Raw genomic sequence first — 20,331 nt, 5'->3', positions numbered from 1 at the left:
AATACATATCAGTATATACATATATATATTGGGGGTGTGTATATATAGTGTGTGAATATATGTATAAATGTATATATGTACATATATTAAAAATATATTAAATTTTTATATTAATATATGTATATATATATATATGTATATATATATATATAATTTTTATATTAACTCACAGGTGCTTCTATACCTGTTAGACAGTGTGTAGAGAGCTATAATAGCGTGTATAGAGCAACTATATAAGTTAAACACCGTTTTTATCCGGGTGTGTTGCACCCACCGCGGTCAGGTGTCCGTACCTGGCCCTGGTCACACCTGTGTGGGTGGACACCGAGCGCCCTCTCGCGGCCGCAGCAGGCGCAGAAATCACTAAAATTGAAAATTTTTGTAACATTTTATTTAGGTCACTTCGTATTGAAAAGTTCCAAAATGTTGCAATGAAATATTTTACACCCTTTCCCACCTGTTTTTGTTTTTGAGGTGGTTCGAGTGTGTACATAAATGCAGCCCTTCTTCCCTCCCAAAAAACCAACCCCAAGATATTTTCCCACATGCTGATATTGTTACAAAATTAACAATTTTAAGTACCAATGTTAAAAGCAGGCAGCAGCACAAGCCCCCGTCAAACAGCTCTCAGTGCAGGACGAGGGCAGCCCTGACCTTTGCAGTTCCCCTCGTCCAAGCTCTGGTCTGCACGAGACAGTTATGCTTTATGCTTTTTTATGCTTTTAAAGAGAGAAATCTCAGTTTACAAACATTTCTGGAGTCAGCAGCCCTGCAGCCATGAGCTCACAGAGAATGTCACCTGCCTGTGGGGCCTGTAGTTCACACCTCTGACAAGATCTCTGCTGTGCCAAAGGGCCTGAGCCCAAACTGTCTGAAAAGAGCTGGGTTTTGGTCCTTGGTACGTGCAAGCTGATGGCACTGCAGCATCATTCACAGCCCCGCAGACCATCTCTGGCATGTCAGAGAAAGCATTTTCCTACCACAGCAATGATCCTTTTGCAGCCCTGAGGAGACCTTTTGTGAAAACATTAGCTCTGTCAAGGGCCATTTCATAAACTGTAAAAATCGCACAGTGTGGCTGAAGTGGCTACGAGGCACACAGAAATCCAAATTTCCTGGCTGTGAAAAGGCAGAATGGTCCTTCTGCTTAGAAATCCAAATTTCCTGGCTGTGAAAAGGCAGAATGGTCCCTCAGCTTCACTTTCCCACCCGGAATGTGCAGCTGTGTAAAATCCATTTCTGAGTGTGTGGCACAGAGCCCCTGCACTGCCAGGATCACTGCCCAGCGTGCCCACCCCAGACAGCTGCTGAGGGAACCCTGCCCAGGGCTGCAGGGGAAGGGGAGAGCTGGCACCAGAGCCCTGCTGTGAGGGAAATGTGAAATTACACCCATCCTCCATGGTACCCGAGTGAAACTCCAGCAAACATCAGCGTGCCAGCAATAAATGACTGCAAAACTTTGAGAGTGAGACCTGACAAGTGCCAGGGAACAGCACCCTGCTTTTACAAACCCACCCTTCTCATAAGCTCATTTTCTCCTCTTTTGGGCTGGTGCTACATCCACCAAAACAAGAGGGCTGTTATCTCATTTTTAGCATTATGTGGCTTAAACAAAGCAAGGAGGCTCCCATTACTGAATCTGTGCTCTGAGCAAAGCCCCAGCTGAACTGTGAGGTGCCCTTGGATAGAAATATCAAACTGTGAGTCAGCAGCTCAAGGTGGAGAAGAGAACTATCAGAAAGTCAATCTGAGAGCCTTTGGGTGGACAAAGTTGGTATTTGCTGTGGTGTTCAAACAGGCACTGCAAGATCTGCCCCTCTATTTTAGTGTTGTCCTGGCAAGACTGGTCTTAAGGCCATGAGCTATGACTGAGCTCCTCAAGTAGTGACATTTTCACCAAGGAACAGAAACACCTAATCTGTAGTGAAATTAATCAATAAATGTGTATCCTTCTGTGGGAAGAATATGGAAAAACATCCCCACGAATCCCCCTTGTATTTGCCAGTCCCCAAGCTGCTGGTGGGTGCCTGATGGAGCTGCAGCCATTCCTGCCTGCATCCTCAAGGATGCTCCCATCCTCACAAGCTTACCTCAGTATTCCATTTGGCCCCTCTCCTGTCACCCTGTTCTTCAAAGTTCTTCTGATGTTTACATTCTTGTAATGGAGTTTCTCACGCACTTTTATGTAAATAATTCTTGTTTTTACATTCCTCTCTGGAGGAAGAGAAATTTGATGGACTGTTGGTTTGTCCAGTGTCACTGGAGAAGTGGCACTTTCATCCTCCAATGCACTGTCACTTTTGAAAGTCTATAAATGTTAGAGTCCAGAAATAAACCACCCTTCCTCTTCCCTTGCTGGTCCACGTAGTTTTGTTTTGTGTCCTACTGCGACACTCTCCTACTGCATGGGCTGTATCATAGATATGTATTAATATATATATTAATATATATATTATATTAATATTATATTAATATTATATTAATACATATCATAGATATGTATTAATATAATAGTAATATATATATTAATATTCCCCCTTTCCCAACGGAGGGCTTTTCTTTCCCCCCTTTATCGCGATTATGCTGATGCGCTGCCCGGCGGTGACAGCAGCTCCGCGGCGCTCAGAGCTCGCCCAGGTCATCGCTGCTCAGCACGGTGACGCTGATGTGCCCCGGCACCTCGGCCGCTTCCCCGCCGCCCCTGCCCCGCAGCTTCAGCCGCTGCTGCTGGCGGGGCTCGCCGGGGGACGCTGCCAGCACCGCCTGCCCCAGGAGCTGGTCCCTCAGGAGGCTGCTGTTCCACACCTGGCGGCGAGGGGACACAAAGAACGCGGCTGTCACGCTCCGCCGGGAAGGGTCACCCCCGATAACCCCTTGGGAAAGAGTGTGTCTGAATTTAGCTAATTGTCTAGAGAGCATGAGGGGGAGTCTGGATTTGCATGCTCATTTACATAGACTATGCAAATAAGGAGAGAAATGCAGCGTTTTGCTTTCTAGGTCAGAGCCTGCCTAGGAGAGGAATAAAAATGACCTTTTTTAGCTCATCAGCAGTAAAACCTACCCACAGTAGCCTGTCTGCTGCTCTGCCTGCCTGTGCCTACCTCTGCCCCTCCTCAGTGCTAGAGTTTTAGAGCCTGGCCCACAGACTAGGCTGAAGACAAACTTTTCCTGGACTGCATCATCTCAATGCCAGGCTCTATTTCTCCAGCTAGTGCTGAGGTAAACAGTGAGGTCTCGTTCTCACAGGACTAGAACTCAGGGTAGAAAACTTCTTAATAGCATCCTTAGCTTTGGGTTTGTTTCCAACCCTGACTTGGGACAGCACTTGGCTTTTCTTTGTCTCTGTTTCACCAGGGGCAAAAGGAATTCTGTAAATTCCTTCAAAGCCTTGGAATTAAACATTCCTTGGAAAGAAATATACATTGGAATGAAACATTTCTTGGAATGAAACATTCCTTGTGATCCCCAAGTGCCATCAGCTGGTGCTTGTGGAGCAGCAGAGCTCCAGGCAGCGCCCAGCAAGGGGAGCAGAGGCTCTCACTCTTCTCTTGTGGGTCACACAAAGAACAGCTGGCCCAGTGAAGGCCAGGGCTGCTGCTGTGCTGCCCCTGAGGCTGTCTCACCTGGATGGTGACAGGACTGTCGATGTCCTTCCTGTAGAAGATCACCTGGGTGTTGAACACGGGGCTGGTGGTGTCGTGCTGCACCGCGGAGCGCCGGCTCTGGTTCTCACACTTGATGAGCACGTAGGGATCTGCCCCTGGAACACAGTCAGCAGCACAGCTCTGGGCACACAGAATGGCAGCTGAGAGCTGCCCAGAAACCCAGCAGAGACAATCCCCTCCTGTGCCTGGCAGCACCAGAGGACAGGGCACCAGAGCACATCACAGCCACGGCTCCCTGTCCCGGTGAAAACACAGAATCATGGAATGGTTTGGGTTGGGAGGGACCTTAAAGCCCATCCAGTTCCACCCCCTGCCATGGGCAGGGACATCTCCCACTGTCCCAGGTTGTTCCAAGCCCCATCCAGCCTGGCTTTGGACACTTCCAGGGATCCAGGGGCAGCCTCAGCTGCTCTGGGCATCCTGTGCCAGGGCCTGCCCACCCTCACAGGGAACAATTTCTCCCTAATATCCAATCTAACCCTCATATATGACCTCCCTGCAATTGTTCAACATTCTAAAAATACCTTGTTTAGACACTGAGCTTTTTTTCTTTCTTATTAAAGTTGATATTCTCTTTCCTTTACAATGAGGAGCAAGATCCATTTTGGAAACACCAAACACATTCAAATAGAATGGGCCATTCAATTTTCTAATTAATTTTTAATTAAACAAAGGCAATACTATGCTTTTATTTCAACACAACTCTATCCCTTTCTATTGTTAATGACGGAATACCTTTTTTCCCACACCTTGCAACTTCTTAGATACAGATTTTAAATAAACTCAGGGTATCTGTAAGTCAGGCTCATGAGAGTTTCTAACACACTTTATTTCACCGTCTACTTGAAAATACCATTGCAGCCAGAAGGCAGCACAATTTTAGGCAACTTTAGCTTTTTAATAAACCATAGCCAGATGATTTCCCTCAAACTCATCACTCAATTACCAACACGACCAGGTACCAACATGAACAAACCGCACAACAGCTGCATCCAAGGCAGACACAGAGTTTTCCATATGTTGCTCTGTGGTTACACCTGGCCAGAGCTGTTTCCCTGACAACCCCTCACAGCTCCATGGCAGGGAGCAGGATATTGGCTTTTCTGATGGGCAATTGCCTTCTGTGTCACTGAGCTGTGAATTCAGCTCTGGGGCATGGGGTGGCACCAGGCTGTGTCACCAGGGGTGGAAAAGCTGCCTTCCTTGCAAAGCAAATTGGAAAATGGATCTGGATAAGAGGGGTCTTGCCTGTTACCCCAATGGTGTTAACAGCTTTGTTTGAGGGCAAAGAGCAGAGCAGCACCCGATCATTAACAGTAATTAGGAGACAGAGAGCATAAGGAGGGGTGGGGAAAGGGCACAGAGCTAAAGAGGTGACAGGCACATCTGCTGGATGGATGAGGGAGCAGTTAATGAGGGGACTGGCTAAGTGAAGGGAAAAGGAAAGAAAATATCTGAAGGAAACATTCACATTCTCAGCAAGACCTCACAGAGGGAGGTAGAAGGGGGACACAAAATGTTCCTGTAGCCATGATGCTCCAAAATGTTCTGACCCCGTGATGGCAGTGCTGGATGGGTCAGTTGTTTTAGGAAAACTGGCTCCAATTCCACAACAAAAGCAAGCAGTGGGAGAGCACATGGGGGATCAGATGTTCTCAGCTATGGATGGCCCAGTTCTGTGCCTGGTTTATTTACAGGACAAAGAAAAGACACCAAGGTCTGCTAGAGTGGAAAATCAATGTCCCGGAATTTGCCATGAGGTGGGAGTGAAACTGGAGCTGCTGCTCAAGGGAACAGCTCTGGCAGAGGAAGGAGGGCTGGGTTCAGCTCTGGGGCACACAAATGGCTCCAGCCCTGCCCTGAACCCCATAACAGCTCTCCTGCCTCGGCCCTGGCCATGCTGCTCCTTTGGGAAGTTGTGCAAAAGAACAGTGCAAAGGAGAAAGTTGGAATCTGTAAAAGCCAGAAACACCTGAACAGTAATGGCATTTCTAAGGCTTAAGGAAATCTGTGCTCAGTAGTCTAAGGCTTAATTTTTGGGTTTTTGAGAACTGCTCCAAGGATCTAACACCCACACCCTGCAGCACTGTACCAAAGCAAAAGGCTTTCAGGAAAACACTCCTGAGGGAACATTGCCAGCTGCATTCCCACTCCTCTGCTGCTCTTCGCAGAACCTGGGGAGCTCTTACAGCCTCCGCCACTGGAAAAGGGCATGGCCCAAAGAGCAGGAACAGTGCTGAGACACGAGCACTGCCCTGGCAGTCACAGCAGGTTGTTTTGCCCCTTGCAGGTGAATCTCTGCTTCTCCTTCCTCCTGCTTCTCACGCTGCTCCCACTAAAGATTCTCTGCCTCCAGCGATGTCACACACCACAGATCTCAGCACTCAGTTCATATTCTAAGAGGTGAAAAACAATTCAATGTCCAAATCCAACGTGGAATGTCAGCAGGAAGACTTAAAAGTGCAAAAGGTGATTTGTTCTCAGAGAGAAACTCAGGGAAAAGGCCTGACAGACAGTAGTGAGAGCCATTTCAAAACCAGGCTGGGGAACGAGTGACAGAAAATCCTCTAGCACAGAGTTTCCTCATCATCCTGCAGACCTGCCACTGTGCCTGGCTCACAGACAGCTGGATCCACTTCAGAACATTGACTTGGAGAGAGGTACTTCCACAAGGAGCATCCAGGACTGAGTCTGGATTCATCCACTATTCCTGACAACAGCAAACCATCCATTATCTTGTCCAGACAGAGCAATGGATCAAAGACAGCACCAAGGAGGAGCTTTCCAATAAACATTTAAAATAAAAATAAAATAAATTTCCTCTGGCCTGGAACAGGGCTCTAATAATAACCAGCATTGAGTTGTGAAAAATGAAGACTATCAGACAGAGCAGGAGTAGAAAATGAAAAAGCAAATGACAACTGGGCAAGTTTCCTAATTAACTCAACATCAGGTGCTATAAAGCCATTTTGATGTCCTTCAGGACACTTCCTCTGACAGACACACAGTCATGTATAAAGCATATAACCCCTGTTCTACTTTACCCAGCTGAAAATGAATGTTTGAAAACCACAAAGTCCTCCCTGAAGCGCTCTAACGAGGTAAATGTAACACACTGCATGAGTCTGTGCCATTCAGCTGCCTCCTGGATATTTTCCATTTAGAAAACACACAGCCCTGACAGAAGAACCTTACTAATCCCCACAATTAGCTCCTCAGGAGGGTCTGGCCACTCCTGCCCATCCTGACCAGCTACGGACCTGCCCATAACTTGCTGTTGTGCATCCCCATATTCATCTGATCTCTCCACTGGGGCAGGTTTTACAGCAAGATGGAAAAAACAAGTCCCATGAATCCTCAGTTCGAATAATTTCTGATTACTTACATATCAACCCAAATCATCTTTAGAGGACCGAAAAGCCAATCCCACTCGTCCACACTCTCTTTCCACTTACCTCCTGATCTGTCTTGTTTCTGCAAACCCTCTGCAGAGTGGACTTTGATTTGGGTGACTCTGCGTGGGTAGCCACAAAGAAGACTCCAACACGTCATTTTAGGCCTATCTTCCTTCAGCTCCCTGAAAAATCATGGAAAAAACAACCTAAGCAAAGAATGTCAAGCAAGCAATCAATGGTTGTGGAAATCTGGCATTTTTAGAACATGAGATTTGTAGCTTTTCCTCATCTGCCGTTTTTGAATTCTGTGGTGCAGAAATGACAGATGTAAGAAATAAAAATAGAGCAAAGCAAAGTAAAACAAATTTGTGTTATCTTTTGTGTGGAAGCAAAAATGGTGAATAAACCCCCAATTTTAAATAGTGGAAAATACTATCAAATCAAGAAATAAATGCAGCGGGCCTGATTCATGAAGCACTGGTTCTACTCTTGCAGCAGCCACTGCTTTCAGAGGAGATGGCCACAGAAACAACAAGTATCACTGTAACCACAAGCACCAGTGCTCAGGGTCCTGACCTAGAACTGGGGGCCACTGCAAGAACTGAACTAAAAAAGCCAAAAGACTCAAAGTGAATCATCCAAGATGCCCTTAACTAAACATTCCCTGACCATGTACAATAAAAACGAGAGCAGGCTCCTGGTTCTAAAGTGATTTCAGCATTTATTATAAGAAAAGAAAGGCCTAAAGCAAGGGGGCCCTGGGCAGGAGCGCTCCCGGCGCTGGGGCTGCTCAGCAGCGATGGCCCTGATGTCCCAGATGGAACAGCACATATTCAGTGGGTCAGAAGCCCCTTTTTATCCTGTTTTTTGTCCCTTTGGATTGGTTTCTTTCTGGATCCTTCATTTTCATGAAGGTTTAAGGCGCTTGATTGGCCATTACAGTTCTGTCCAGGCTGGCTCGTGGTGCACTTTACTGAGCTGTGTTCTGGTACCTTGAGTACCGTATTTCTTACAACTCCCCTTTTAACCCCCTTTACAATATAATAACCAAACTAACCGTACATCCCTAACGATCTATCAACTATTTTACAACAGCTTCTAACCTATTTTTAACAATGTACAAACCTGGATATCCTCAGAGCTGCTCATGATGTCTCCAAGGCCCAGTTCTGGAGCCAGTGAGCTGCAGGACAACCTGGCAACCCCTCCATGGAGCTGCAGCCTGTGGGCTAAGGAAGACCTCCTGCAGCTGTGAGTGGCACCCACCTGAGTTTTGAGGGCACATCTGTGTAGAGCCTGAGGATGAATTTTGTGGGGACACCTGGGATGTAGGTGGTGGGGACCAGGACGTAGCGGCCTTGCTGCAGGGTCCTCCTCAGGAACACGCTGCGAGTGTTGGAGTAGGGAGACGTGGCCACTCTCTCCTGCACCGTCAGCTTGTGCAGCCTGTACCTCCTGTTGTCCTCCACCTGCAGCAGGAGAGGGGTTAGGGACAGCAGGGCTAAGGGCAGGGCTCTCCCTGAGCACCACACAGCTTCTCACCCAACAAGGCAAATCCTTTGGCAAGTGTTTTCTCATCCAGTTAAGCTGTGGCAGGTGAAAGTTTGGGGCTGGCAAAGACAGGAGCCCACGGAAAGAGATGATGTGATGCTGCTGCAGAGCTTGGAACACTTTCAGAGATGGACACACACACAGCCCAAGGACTCCACCTGCTCAGACAAGGCTGAAATCCCGTGGAAGAGGTTTTACAGTGACTTCTGTGAGCCAGAGAGAAGTTTGATAAGAGGATCCATGTTTACCCCTGAAAGAATTTTCTACCAAGGTTGTTGACGAAGAAACCAAGACAGACAGAAGGATAAATAAGAGAAACCTGCAACTGCCTACTCTAATGAGCATTTTCTTTGTTTTTCCTGACCAATTGTCACAGACATCTTTTATGAAAAATCCTTTCCTTAGGATTTTTCCTCCTGAGAAGCTGAAAGGCCTCAGGAACAAAATGTAAACAATGGTTATCTACTGCTGTGGAATGCAACAGGTGCATCTGGGATTGGCTCATGTGGTTGTTTGTAATTAATGGCCAATCACAGTGAGCTGGCTCAGACTCTCTGTCCAAGACAGAGCCTTTGTTATCATTCCTTCTTTTTTTTTCTATTCTTAGCTAGCCTTCTGATGAAATCCTTTCTTCTATTCTTTTAGTATAATTTTAATATAATATATATCATAAAATAATAAATCAGCCTTCTGAAACATGGAGTCAGATCCTCATCTCTTCCCTCATCCTCAGACCCCTGTGAACACCGTCACAACCAATGAGTAAAGTGTAAACTGATAAGCTTTGGTAGAATGTATAAAAAGCATGCAGGCTGTAAAAAAACCAGTTTGAAGCCTTCTGAAAATTGAGTGTTGCTTTGTATTGTGACCATCTCAACTATGACAAAATCCCTCTGCCTCCTTTCTCTAGCCTTTCACAGCAGGCTCCCAATCCAGAAGCACACAGCTGGATTTTTCTTGCCCTTTTCTGAATAAAAAAGCCACAGAATAACCATGAATGTTTTCTTCTAAGCCTTGAAGCTGTGCTTAACTCGTAACATCCTCTCCAGGGGACTGGTATTGCCAGAGCAGAGTTTAAATCTAAACCTCTCTCTCAAGCAGCTCTGGAGCAAAGGCAGCCCTTCATTCTTTACTGGCAGCTCTCTTCCCAAGGCCTTTAGTCATGCTAATGAGCCTGGTGTGTTAGAATATATCTAAAATAGAAAAATTATTGATTAGAAATAAAAATAGAGCACTGAAGCCTTTAGGAAGGTGTGATTTTCTTTTTCAAGCCTTTCCAAATTACAGGCACGAACAAGGGAAATTATTCTGCTTTCTTCAACAACACTTTTCAATATATGTGGTTAACAGGTGATTGGCAAATGAGTAGGTGTGATGAAGATGTCAGCAGATCTAACCAACTGTTAAAAATTGATTTTTTTTTTTAGGGTACGGCCATAGATTTAATGCAGTCCCAGGAGGTGTAGCAACAGATGACAGGATTACCCCAATCCTCAATGAAAGAGTAGAAAAATTGCTGTTTCTTTGCTTCCCTCCTCTGAGTTTAAGTGTTTTCATTTTACCCAATTTGCCTTAAGAGTACAATTAAATTACCTTTTGGGATCCCTATGGTTCCCAATATATTTTTCCCATATATTCATTTCCTGCTCACCAGTCCAGCTTTTCAAAAGACTTTTTTTCTAAGTGGCAATAGAAAAACTGCAGATTTTTCAACCTCATTGTCCTGGCTGTATTTGCTGGTGAAATGGAGGCAGAATAAGGAGAAAAAAACCCTCCATGTTTTAAGTATTAATATAATTTTGCCTTTCTCTAGAAAGTTTTGGGGTAGGAAAAACACTTAAAATTCTTTTGCAATGTGCAAAAATTATTTATCGCAAATAAATGAAATTTATCCAAATAGAGTTTGAGCTGAACTAAAATCAATTGAGTTCCCATGGCCTGAGTGCAGTGCCCACACAGAGTTTGAGCACAGAGCCAGAGCCCAGGATAATCCTGGTATATTATCTGAAAGATCCGTTCTCAAAGTAGTAACTACCAGAGTGAGTGCCCAGCACCCACAGACAGTAACAGAAGTTATAGGTCTGAATTTTCATGTGCTGGGAGAGAGAAGGTCAGGAAGGTGGGAAAGGGAGTAGGAATGGATGAACATATCACTGATTATCTAGATTTATCTATCTAGAGATGATCTCTAGCTGCCAAAGACCTCACTGTCAGGGAGAAGCAGGACTGAGCAAACTGAACAAGCTCTGCACCAGGAGCACAGCTGGCTGCCTACCTTGAGGATTTCAAAGCCAATGGTGATGTTGTCTCCTTTGCCTTCTTTCTTGTACTTGCGGCGATCCTCCTGCTGTAAGGACACCAGCACTTTGTCCTGGGCCTTCTTAACATCAAAGAGGTACTGGGAGGAGACAGGAGAGAGAAGAGCTGATGGAATTTTACCCTCAGGAGGCTGAGGGTAAAGCCATCATCAAGGAAATATGTTATCTTAGGTTAGAAATGGGGCTGTGTGTTCTATTTGCTATCTGTCAGAGCTGGGGCAGTTCTCTGCTGTCCATGGGGCAGTTTTTCCTTTCTCTCTCCCACACCAACCCTCCCTGCAGGAGATCTCTGCTGTCCATGGCCACTGAGTGTCCCTGCAGGGCTGAGCCAATCCCAGCATCCCATGGGGAGATGCTCCGCCCAGGGGAGGAGCCAAGCATTCCTGCCTGGATGCAATCTGAGCCTGGCACAGCACAGCAGCCTTTGCCCCCTGCACTGCCAGAGGAGCAGCTTTCTGCTGCCCTGCATGGCCAGAGGGAGCCCAGGCCCATCTCACTAAATCCCACTTGAACAGTTACCTTACTAAAAATCACTACCCGACCAGTTCATAAGTATGAACAAAAGAAGGTCAGACAGATGTCTCTTTATATGATAAGGAATTTAATTAATTTGTTCATTATTAGAGAGCCCTTTAAATTTTGCTTTGTGCATGCAGAGAGCAAACCTGAGTTGTCAGGACCAGAGGAGAGGAGAGGAGATAATTTACCCCAAGTTTGGACAGATGCTGTACTCTCCCATCCTCAAAGACATTTAAATGTGAAGAAAATAAATAGAAACATAAACCTGCAGCAGTGCACAGCTGGGTACCATGTGCACCACATGTTCTGATTTAAGCAGAAATTCTTTGGCAGCATAGAGAGGGATATCATCATTGGTTCAATTCCCCCCTCCCTCTTCCTTTGACTGCTGCTAAAACACAAATTATTGAGCTTTGCTTTGAGGTAGATATTGAGATTGCCTTGGTTACAGAACCATCCACATCCCTTTGCCTTGGAGCTCTGCTGAGCAAGGCCCCATCCCAAGCTCTGATTTGTGTTTTATATCACTTACTGCAGCAGAGAAAGCACAGGGCCTGGGAGAGTCCCAGGGGTTGTAAGAGAACCTAGAAAGTGAGATATAAAATGCAGCAACACCCAGTAAGGCACATTTTAATCCTTGTCCCTGTTGAGCCACGCACAGGTTACCCCCCCCAGGCTGCTCCAAGGCCATGGAGGGGTGGAAGGGCAACAAGTGGAATCAGGAAAGTTCTCCTGGTATGGTGACAGCTCTGCAGCTGTGAGCTTCTTCTGATGGCACCTCAGCTGTCCCGATGGGAAATGATCTAGAATTCAGCACATGACTGTAGAATACACAAATACTTGGCTGAAATTGCCTTATCAAAGGGACTGCAAGTGGCACAGTCCCTCTCTGCCCAGATAAACCTCACAGGAAGCCTCAGAGCCAGGAGAACAGAGAGATTATCTCTAGATTATAGTGGGGTGTGCCACAGTAGCCTAAGATAACAGAAATGTGTTCCAGCACTGCTGCTAAGAGCCTTTTAATCACCTGGCCCAGAGATGACACTGGAATACAGAGGCATTCCACTGCATCAGGCATTGCACTCAGCTGGAACTGTGCATTTTGTTCTCTGTGACAGCTAAACACTTACAAATGAGACCAGACAAGCTCTTGGAACACATCCAGAATCTCACAGGCCAATACCTGAATTCCATCACCCCCTGGAAATGAGGCACTGACAGAGGCAGAGCAGTGAGGATGAGCTGGGAAGCTGAGACCTGATGTGAGCAGCAGAGGCTGCACTGCTGCAGCATCCTGCTCTGAAACAGGCTGCAGGCAGAAACCTCCCCTGCAAGTGCACAGAAGCAGATGCAAAAATATCTTTAATTAATCTGGACAGAAAGATCCGTTCTCAAAGTAGTAACTACCAGAGTGAGTGCCCAGACCCCACAGACAGTAACAGAAGTTATAGGTCTAAATTTGCATGTGCTGGGAGAGAGAAAGGCAGGAAGGTGGGAAAGGGAGTAGGAATGGATGAGTAGATCAACTGAATAGCTTGAAATGACCAGGTAGGATGAGAAAAGGAAAATTCCATAATGCTGATGAGAGGGCGAGCTTGGGGAAGAGATCAGGTACTTCCAGAATCTGACAGTAATGCCAATGGGTACTAACTAAATACAGTGGATCAAATCCCTGAGCTGTTTAAGGGGGTTAAGTGGGTTCTGTCATTATAAAATCAGACTTGCTGCCTTTCTATGCCTGGGAAAATGAAAGAAGTCCAGGCAGGATATCAGTAATTCTGTTGTGTGTGTGACTCACCAGCCCCAAGCATGATCAGTCCTAAATAAATACATAAACCCTTCTGAGAAATTGCACCAAAACATGCAGCACACAGCACACCCCCAAGGCAATGAGATTTTTTGTTTGGTAGTCACTGCCAACTCCTAAACAGCGTGGGTACTTCAGGAGCCCCAGTTAAAGTGGATACACTTGAATACCTCACAAAATTTCCCACCTGGGGGTTCTGCAGGAAGGTCTCTGTTATCAAATACCCCACAAAACACAGGGGTTCCCACCTGGGGGTTCTGCAGGAAGGTCTCTTTATTATCAAATACCTCACAAAACACAGGGGTTCCCACCTGGGGGTTCTGCAGGAAGGTCTCTTTATTATCAAATACCCCAGAAAACACAGGGGTTCCCACCTGGGGGTTCTGCAGGAAGGTCTCTCTGTTATCAAAGCAGCCCCCAGATCGGTTCAGCAGGGGCTCTGGATGCTTTGCCCAAGCCCCATACATCATTTCCTTCTCCCAAGTCTTGTGGAGGCTGAAGCAGGAGGTGTTCACAGTCCTGCAGATGTCCACATCTGTGAAATTCTTACACCAGTCCTCAAACGTCATCCTGCTCCAGGCAACACCAGGGAAGAAATGGTTTGTTTAAAAATAAACAGTGATATTCACGCACAGAGCCAAAACAAAACACAAAATCTTCCAGTAATTTGAAGAGGAGGCATTGCTCAGCTGTCCAGGGGACAAACTGATTCACTGGAAAGCTTTCCATGTGGAAATACTTGTGAAACCACAATCACAGAGTTTTAATTCAGAGCAGCATCACTCAGTGCGTTTGGTCAGATCAGGATCTGTCCTGTTGCATCTCCTAAGCATAAATGACTGCTTGAACCCCCAAGGTTGGATTTGATAACACATTTTACAAAGGCCAGAGAGATCACCTGCAATTAAAGCAGGATGCACTCCTCACTGTTACAGTCCTTATTGTCACATCTGTCCCTGAGCACAACTCCAATCTCTGCCCTCTGGACAGAGCTTTCCTTTAACCCCATCTCGCCTGTGCCTGCTAAAGGAAGGGGCTGGACTGCAGAGCAACTGAAAACCAGCTTGGTTCTTTGAATTACCATCATGTCCTGGCTAATTCATGGCCCAGAGCCAAACCCTGCAGCTGCCAGTCCTGACAAAGCCAACAGAATGATTTCCACTGTGAGCCCTGCCAGCTCACTTGATGCAATATTGATCATCTCCTGAAGGACCTGCTGGGCTAAGGATCTAAGCTTTAAGCAAGCTCAAAATTAACAGAGCTCTAGACATTGGATAGAGAATGAACACTTGGAGAACACCAACAAATATCAAAATTCACTGGATGCAACTCTATTTTTAGATGCCTCAGCCATGGCTGACTGCAGACAGGCATAGTACTCAGTAAACAAGGTGTGAAATGCACATGGTACTTTCTCAGATATTTTTGCCTATTTCAAAATTTAACTGGTCTAAACAGTGCTCAACATTGGGCATTGTGTCCTGTAAACCAGCCCATGCTCTCCTAGTTTCTGAGAGATTATCCTAAATATAGGCAATAGATTGTGAGAGCTACTAATTCTGTTCTACTAGTTTTAAATCCATTTTTATTATTCTTCCCTGTGACCCCTTGGGAGTTTGAAAGAAACAGACCTTGGGATAACTTTACCCATCTGTTTTTGAAGCTGTTAAATGGCAGATTAATGACAGTTCCTCAGTGGTGTAGCCAGTGTCTCCAAACCCTTCTCATCACTCCCACTCACCAGAACTCTCCATCGTTCTCAACAGTGAGCCCCAAATTCTTGCGCTCAGAATCACTGACTTTCTTCCACTCTTCAGAGCTAAAAGGAAATAATAAAAAAAGGGGGGGGGAAATCAACAATAAAGATGATTAATAATTTAAAATAAAAACCCTCATCTGGAAAAAAAAATGAAGCAAAAAAAAAATCTCTCCTGCTCTGTGGTTTTAAAAAGAATATCAGGGTACTGAAAGGGCAGATGATATTGATGAAAGTGTGAGGCTTTCAGGAGGGGTTTTAAAACATTAATTGATTTGAAAGCTACTAAAAAAGAAAGAGATTAATAGGAAATAGGCTCAACTAGAGCAGAACTTTATTGATTTCCTTTGTCACACCCTCCATTAGGACTCTTAAACACTTAAACAGCTGGTTTCCAAGGTCACAGGAGATTGACTCCATTCCCTGAAGGCCCCTCAAATGAAACCTGGTTTTCCTCCTCGGGAGCTTATTGAACGCTTCACTTAGACCAGAGTATTCTCTTTGTCTTTTAATCACCTTAATAAAACAGCCCTGAGGTCTGAGATTTCCCCGGGGGCCTTTGAGCAGAAACTGCTGGAGCCTGAGCTCACTGTCCAGTGTGCAGAGGGGTATTCCAGTGCACAGACCCTTCAGGCACACAGCCCCTGCAGGGGAGCACAGACCCTAAATTCCAGCAGCCTCCTGCTGAAACCCAAACCAGACCCTGGTCCTGATGGGTTACACCAGACAAACAGAGCCACAACTCCCCCCTGCTCCTCCAAAAGGACCTGGAGGCTAAAGCTGGAGGAGGCTGGAAGGAGGGAAGGGAGGATGCTCACCCTAACAGTAATTTCCTTAACCTATTTGGAAATTGTCAATTTAATTCTGCTAGACCAAAGCCATGGGCCACTTTTAGAGTGCTCAGTGCTGGCATGAGTGGCATCTGTGCCAGGTTACTGGAGAACCCCAAGGGCTTCAGCTAAACGAGACACAGCAGCTCTTTTGTGCATTTTCTGCATTTCACCCAGACCAATCTCTCAAAGTAGTAGATTTTTGCTTGCTAAAGCAGGGATTATAAGAAATTAATATGCTGCTGTTCAGAGCACTGCAATGTTAAATACTAAATGCTAGCTGGTGAGCCCAGTGCTGAACTGTCACATATTTTTCATGTATAAATCACCCATGATAGGAGACATCCCCTCCAGCAACAATTTCTCTTGCTGTGGATGTACCTGCTAAGCCCATGGCCCACAAGAAAACTAATTAGAAAAAAAAAAAATCACAAATATGGCACTTTTACAGCATTTTTCACCAGTCACTTAAACTATCTACAATACTTTTACCATCCTCATCAGCTGGAAATGACAGGTGAGAAACTGAGTCACAGACAAGCTCAGTGGTGAAGCTGGGAATGATCCTTGTGTTCTTGACTCCTGAGCTGTTTTTCTTCCCGTGTTCCAGTGGGCCAGAAGAATGATGTAAACAGTAAATAAGGTCGAGGGAGCCAGGACAATAAATAAGGTCCAGACTCCTCCAGGACACGCTCATTTTCTCAGAGGTGGCAAAGAGGTCCAACCATCTCTGAGTAGGAGTGTGTCCCACAAATTGCAGTGCCCCAGCACAGCTTCACCCCTTGACACCGGGTTTGCAGCTCTTACCTGTCACTCCAAGCACCATGCCACTCCTTCTTGCCCCAGGGGTTCCTCAGCCTGATCATGAACAGCTTTTGTGCCTTGAAGGAGAGCACCATGGTCTCCCCGAGGCGCAGCTTCCTGATGGCAGTCACGGAGTAGGCATGGCCCACGATCAGCCCCTTCTCTGTCTCTGCCTCGCTGGGCCGCCCAGGGGACTCCTGGGGCATGGAAAATGACAATTAAACAAAGAGAACTCACATCTCTGAGGAACCTGATGTGGCAGCAGCTCTCTGGCCACAGAGAGAAACAGACAACTTTGCCAGGCATCGTTCTGGGAAGGGCTGGGAGAAGATCAGAGAAAAGAATGAGAAACAATTCTTATCTTCACTTGCTGCACCTGGTGTTGTGAACATGTGGAATGTGTTATGGAGATTTGTTTACCAAAGGGTGGTTTCTTAATTAGCCAATGGTGATGGTGTTTTAACTAAAGGACCAATTAGGTCAACCCTGTAGCAAACTAGAGTATAAAAACTATGGGTTTCTTAACAAAGAAATTATCAGCCTTCTGAAATACATAGAGTTTATATCAATTATTATCTAGCTGGGGAACTGTTGTGCAGACAACCTGACAGCTCCACGTTCAAGGGGAAGGATGAGAAATATTTGTTTTTCATTCTCTTCCTGAGCGATTTTACTATGCATAATAATGCCACTAGGAATCAGAACTAGGGGCTCACTAGTGTGGTGTTGTTAGTGCCAGACAATCCCAGGGCATGGGGGAATCCTGCCTGCTGCAGCCAGTCTGTCTCCTCCTGGTCTCAGAGTTAGAAAATCAGCCCTCCCAAAATCTTGGCATCTCTACCAAATGGCTCTTCTGGACACTGATGGGTGTGCCCAGACTGTCTGGGGTGTCCTCACCTGGGCACTCATTAATTTATTTGGCTATCCAATGCTTGTTCTAGTGTTGGAATAAATTAATAGGAAGAGCTACTGGCAGTGGGTAAAAATGGGAGAGCACAGGCTCAAGTGAAAAAGCTTCCAAGGCATTTGTGTCCTTCACCTCACTCACTCCTGGCAGGGCTCTCTTACATGGCAAAGGGAAGATCTGTAGGGTGCTTTAGGAACTGGGTTTGCTCATCATAAACTCCACATAAGAATCCCAGTTTCCAGCAGTGATCAGGCTGTCTCTAAACTAACCTGTTTGATGTCCCTAAACTGTCCTGTTTGATGACCTAGGCCTGATCAGATGCTGATCTAAGAATACAAAAAAGTAGTCAAGCTCTGAAAAAGAGCACAATTTCATTTAATGCATCCAAATCTCCTGATCTAAACCCAGAAAAGCAGCACCATACAAAGATGTTGGAGTTGTTTTGATGGTGCTGGATCCAGATTCTCCTCACCCTCACTGAATCCAGCCAAGCCATCTTTGAGTCTCTCTCATCTATCACCCCACAGGGCCTGGAAACACTCATTCCCTTGGACATCAAGGAAGGAAAATTTGACTCAGTGCAGATCCTTGTGTGTAAACTTGTAATTACCTAATTAATGCTCAATCAAGCCTTGGCTGGGGTGGAGAGAGCAAGAGGTGTGGTCTCTTGGTGTTACTAATGCAAATATTTAAACATGAATATGTTTTTATAATTAGACATTCATATATTAGTATAAATATATGAATATTTAAATATAAATAAGGACTTACCACAAGTGTGAAATGCACACAGTATTTCCTCAGATATTTTTACCCATTTCAAAATTTAACTGGTCTAGACAGACAAGATCTTTGTCCTAAGGCAAATGTTGCACTGATACAACAGTACTCAGCCCCAAAGGTAAGAAATCACATTAAAAAAAAAAAAAAAAAAAAAAAAGGAGGAAGGAGAAATTCCTATCAAATTGGAGCTGACAGATGGGCGGGCAACTGCGAGAGTGTCACCAAGGCCTCTGTGCCTCTCACTGACAGCAGCTCCCAGAGAATCAGCTCAAGTGTTCCCCCAGCCTGGCTGACATCCCCTGGCTCTGGGCTCCCTCCTGTGTAACACTTTCACTGGCATTTTTCACAACTAAAAGCAAACAAAGAGTCCCTGACAGCACGGGAGTCTGTAACTTCTCCTGCTGCCTTTATCACCCCCCAGGCTTTTCTCACTGCTGGCCTTTCCCACCTCATTCTGCAGATACTTATTTATTTCTTTATTCAAATGGGATATTGAAGCATCTCCTGTCTGTTCAGATTTCCAAATGGTGATGCTCAGGGCCATTCTGTAATCCAAGGCAAATGATGACATGTTTGTAAGGCAGCAATGAAGCCACTCGAGTATTGAATATTCTACACCTAGCAAGCTCCACTGGGTGCATATTACATCAAAAAGTGACAAATGCAGGCAAACTTAGGAATGGCCTCTCTGCAATCAATGTTTAGAAGCATTTGTGTTTAATTTGGAAGGCAGAAACATAATGCCAGGATTTAGTGGAAGCACTACAACTGCCTAATTATTTGCTCTTTAAAATACAGCTCCTTGTGTCCTGGTCAATCACCTCAGTAAATTCTTGTTAACAAACAGAACTGCTCTAGCATTTGGGAGCAGCCCATCATTCTGGAAACAATGTCTGCAGCAACAATTCACACCAGGCAGTCTGCTCTGAGCAAATCAGATGGAATTCTTGCAAATAAAAATTCAGGTCTTATGAAAAAAAGGTAAAACAAAACCCAAAGACCTTGAAGCTTTTGTTTCTGAGCTGTTTCCTGATGTTGCTGAAGGGACAGTCCCTGTTCTATCTCAGGGTAAAGTTTGTGTCCCAGAAAGTACCAAGTGTATCAAATTCAGGTGCCCCTGATGTGAGGAATGATTGGCATTGATTCAGAATGCTGAACAATTGCTTTATTAAAGCTGTACTATATTACTTAATACTGTATTATAACTATACTAAAAAGATACTATACTCTATTAAAGAGATACTAAAGAAAAATCCATAACTGTCTGAGACAGCCAGAACACAGCTTTGAGCCAATTGGCCAAGGAATGAAAACAATCCTCAGCAGAATCCAACTGACAAATCCCTCCAGGTAAACAATCTTCCTAAAACATTACACAACAGGAGCACAGAATAGAGATAAGAATTGTTTTCTCTTCCCTTCTCTGTGCTTCTCACTGCCTTCCCAGGAAAAATGCTGTGTGGATTTGTGAGTGTGGAAAAATCCAGTGTGGATTTGGGAAAGCTTGTGCCTCCTGCTTTCTGTGAAGAGAGCTGATGCCACACCAGATGTTCCTCTTTGGTGCCAGGCCCTGATGCAGGACCAGGGCTAGATCAACAGGTAACATTCTGAGGAACCCCCAAAACCAGCTAGTTTTCTACTGTTCTTGACAATTCCACAGCTCTCTTTATAGTAACAAGAATTTCTGAAGGAATCATCTTCATTCACAGAGAGGGAAATTAAAGCAAAATGTTTAAGTGTTTAACTAAGATCAGCCTTAGCTAAGGCCTTAAACTGAAGCAGGGGTTGTGGGAAGAAGATGCTGAAATGCACTTAGATGCCAACCCTGCAGCTCCTAGAAAATGATCCCTTTTCTGTGGGCTGCTGGATTAATGGTTCATTATAAATGATTAAAAACATCATTTTAAAGCAATTTTTAAGGAAATATTCAGGTGCCATTGCAGTTTGTTGGCCTTTCAGATGTGATAATAACTGTGGACCAGATGAGGATTTCAGA

The 20,331-nt window shown here is 45.2% G+C and overlaps 1 protein-coding gene across 2 annotated transcripts in view; it reads right to left on the bottom strand.

Annotated features, from left to right (window-relative positions):
* Window positions 1-369: 369 nt before the first annotated feature.
* CAPN6 (calpain 6) overlaps window positions 370-20,331 on the bottom strand; it is a 58,087-nt gene continuing 38,125 nt past the window's right edge. For both annotated transcript variants that reach the window (XM_063170346.1, XM_063170347.1), the window contains exons 7-14: window positions 16,649-16,842; window positions 14,997-15,074; window positions 13,630-13,825; window positions 10,887-11,009; window positions 8,327-8,529; window positions 7,121-7,242; window positions 3,624-3,760; window positions 370-2,805 (exon numbers count right to left, since the gene is read on the bottom strand). In XM_063170346.1, coding sequence (XP_063026416.1) covers window positions 2,623-2,805; window positions 3,624-3,760; window positions 7,121-7,242; window positions 8,327-8,529; window positions 10,887-11,009; window positions 13,630-13,825; window positions 14,997-15,074; window positions 16,649-16,842 — 1,236 coding nt within the window. In that variant the 3' untranslated portion in view covers window positions 370-2,622. The remainder of the gene's footprint in view (window positions 2,806-3,623; window positions 3,761-7,120; window positions 7,243-8,326; window positions 8,530-10,886; window positions 11,010-13,629; window positions 13,826-14,996; window positions 15,075-16,648; window positions 16,843-20,331) is intronic.

This window comes from Melospiza melodia, chromosome 16 (assembly GCF_035770615.1).
Source record: "Melospiza melodia melodia isolate bMelMel2 chromosome 16, bMelMel2.pri, whole genome shotgun sequence".
In the NCBI taxonomy this organism is placed as follows: domain Eukaryota; kingdom Metazoa; phylum Chordata; class Aves; order Passeriformes; family Passerellidae; genus Melospiza; species Melospiza melodia.
The sequence above is the reverse complement of the archived record's forward strand: the minus strand, read 5'-3'. Positions and strand labels throughout refer to the sequence as shown.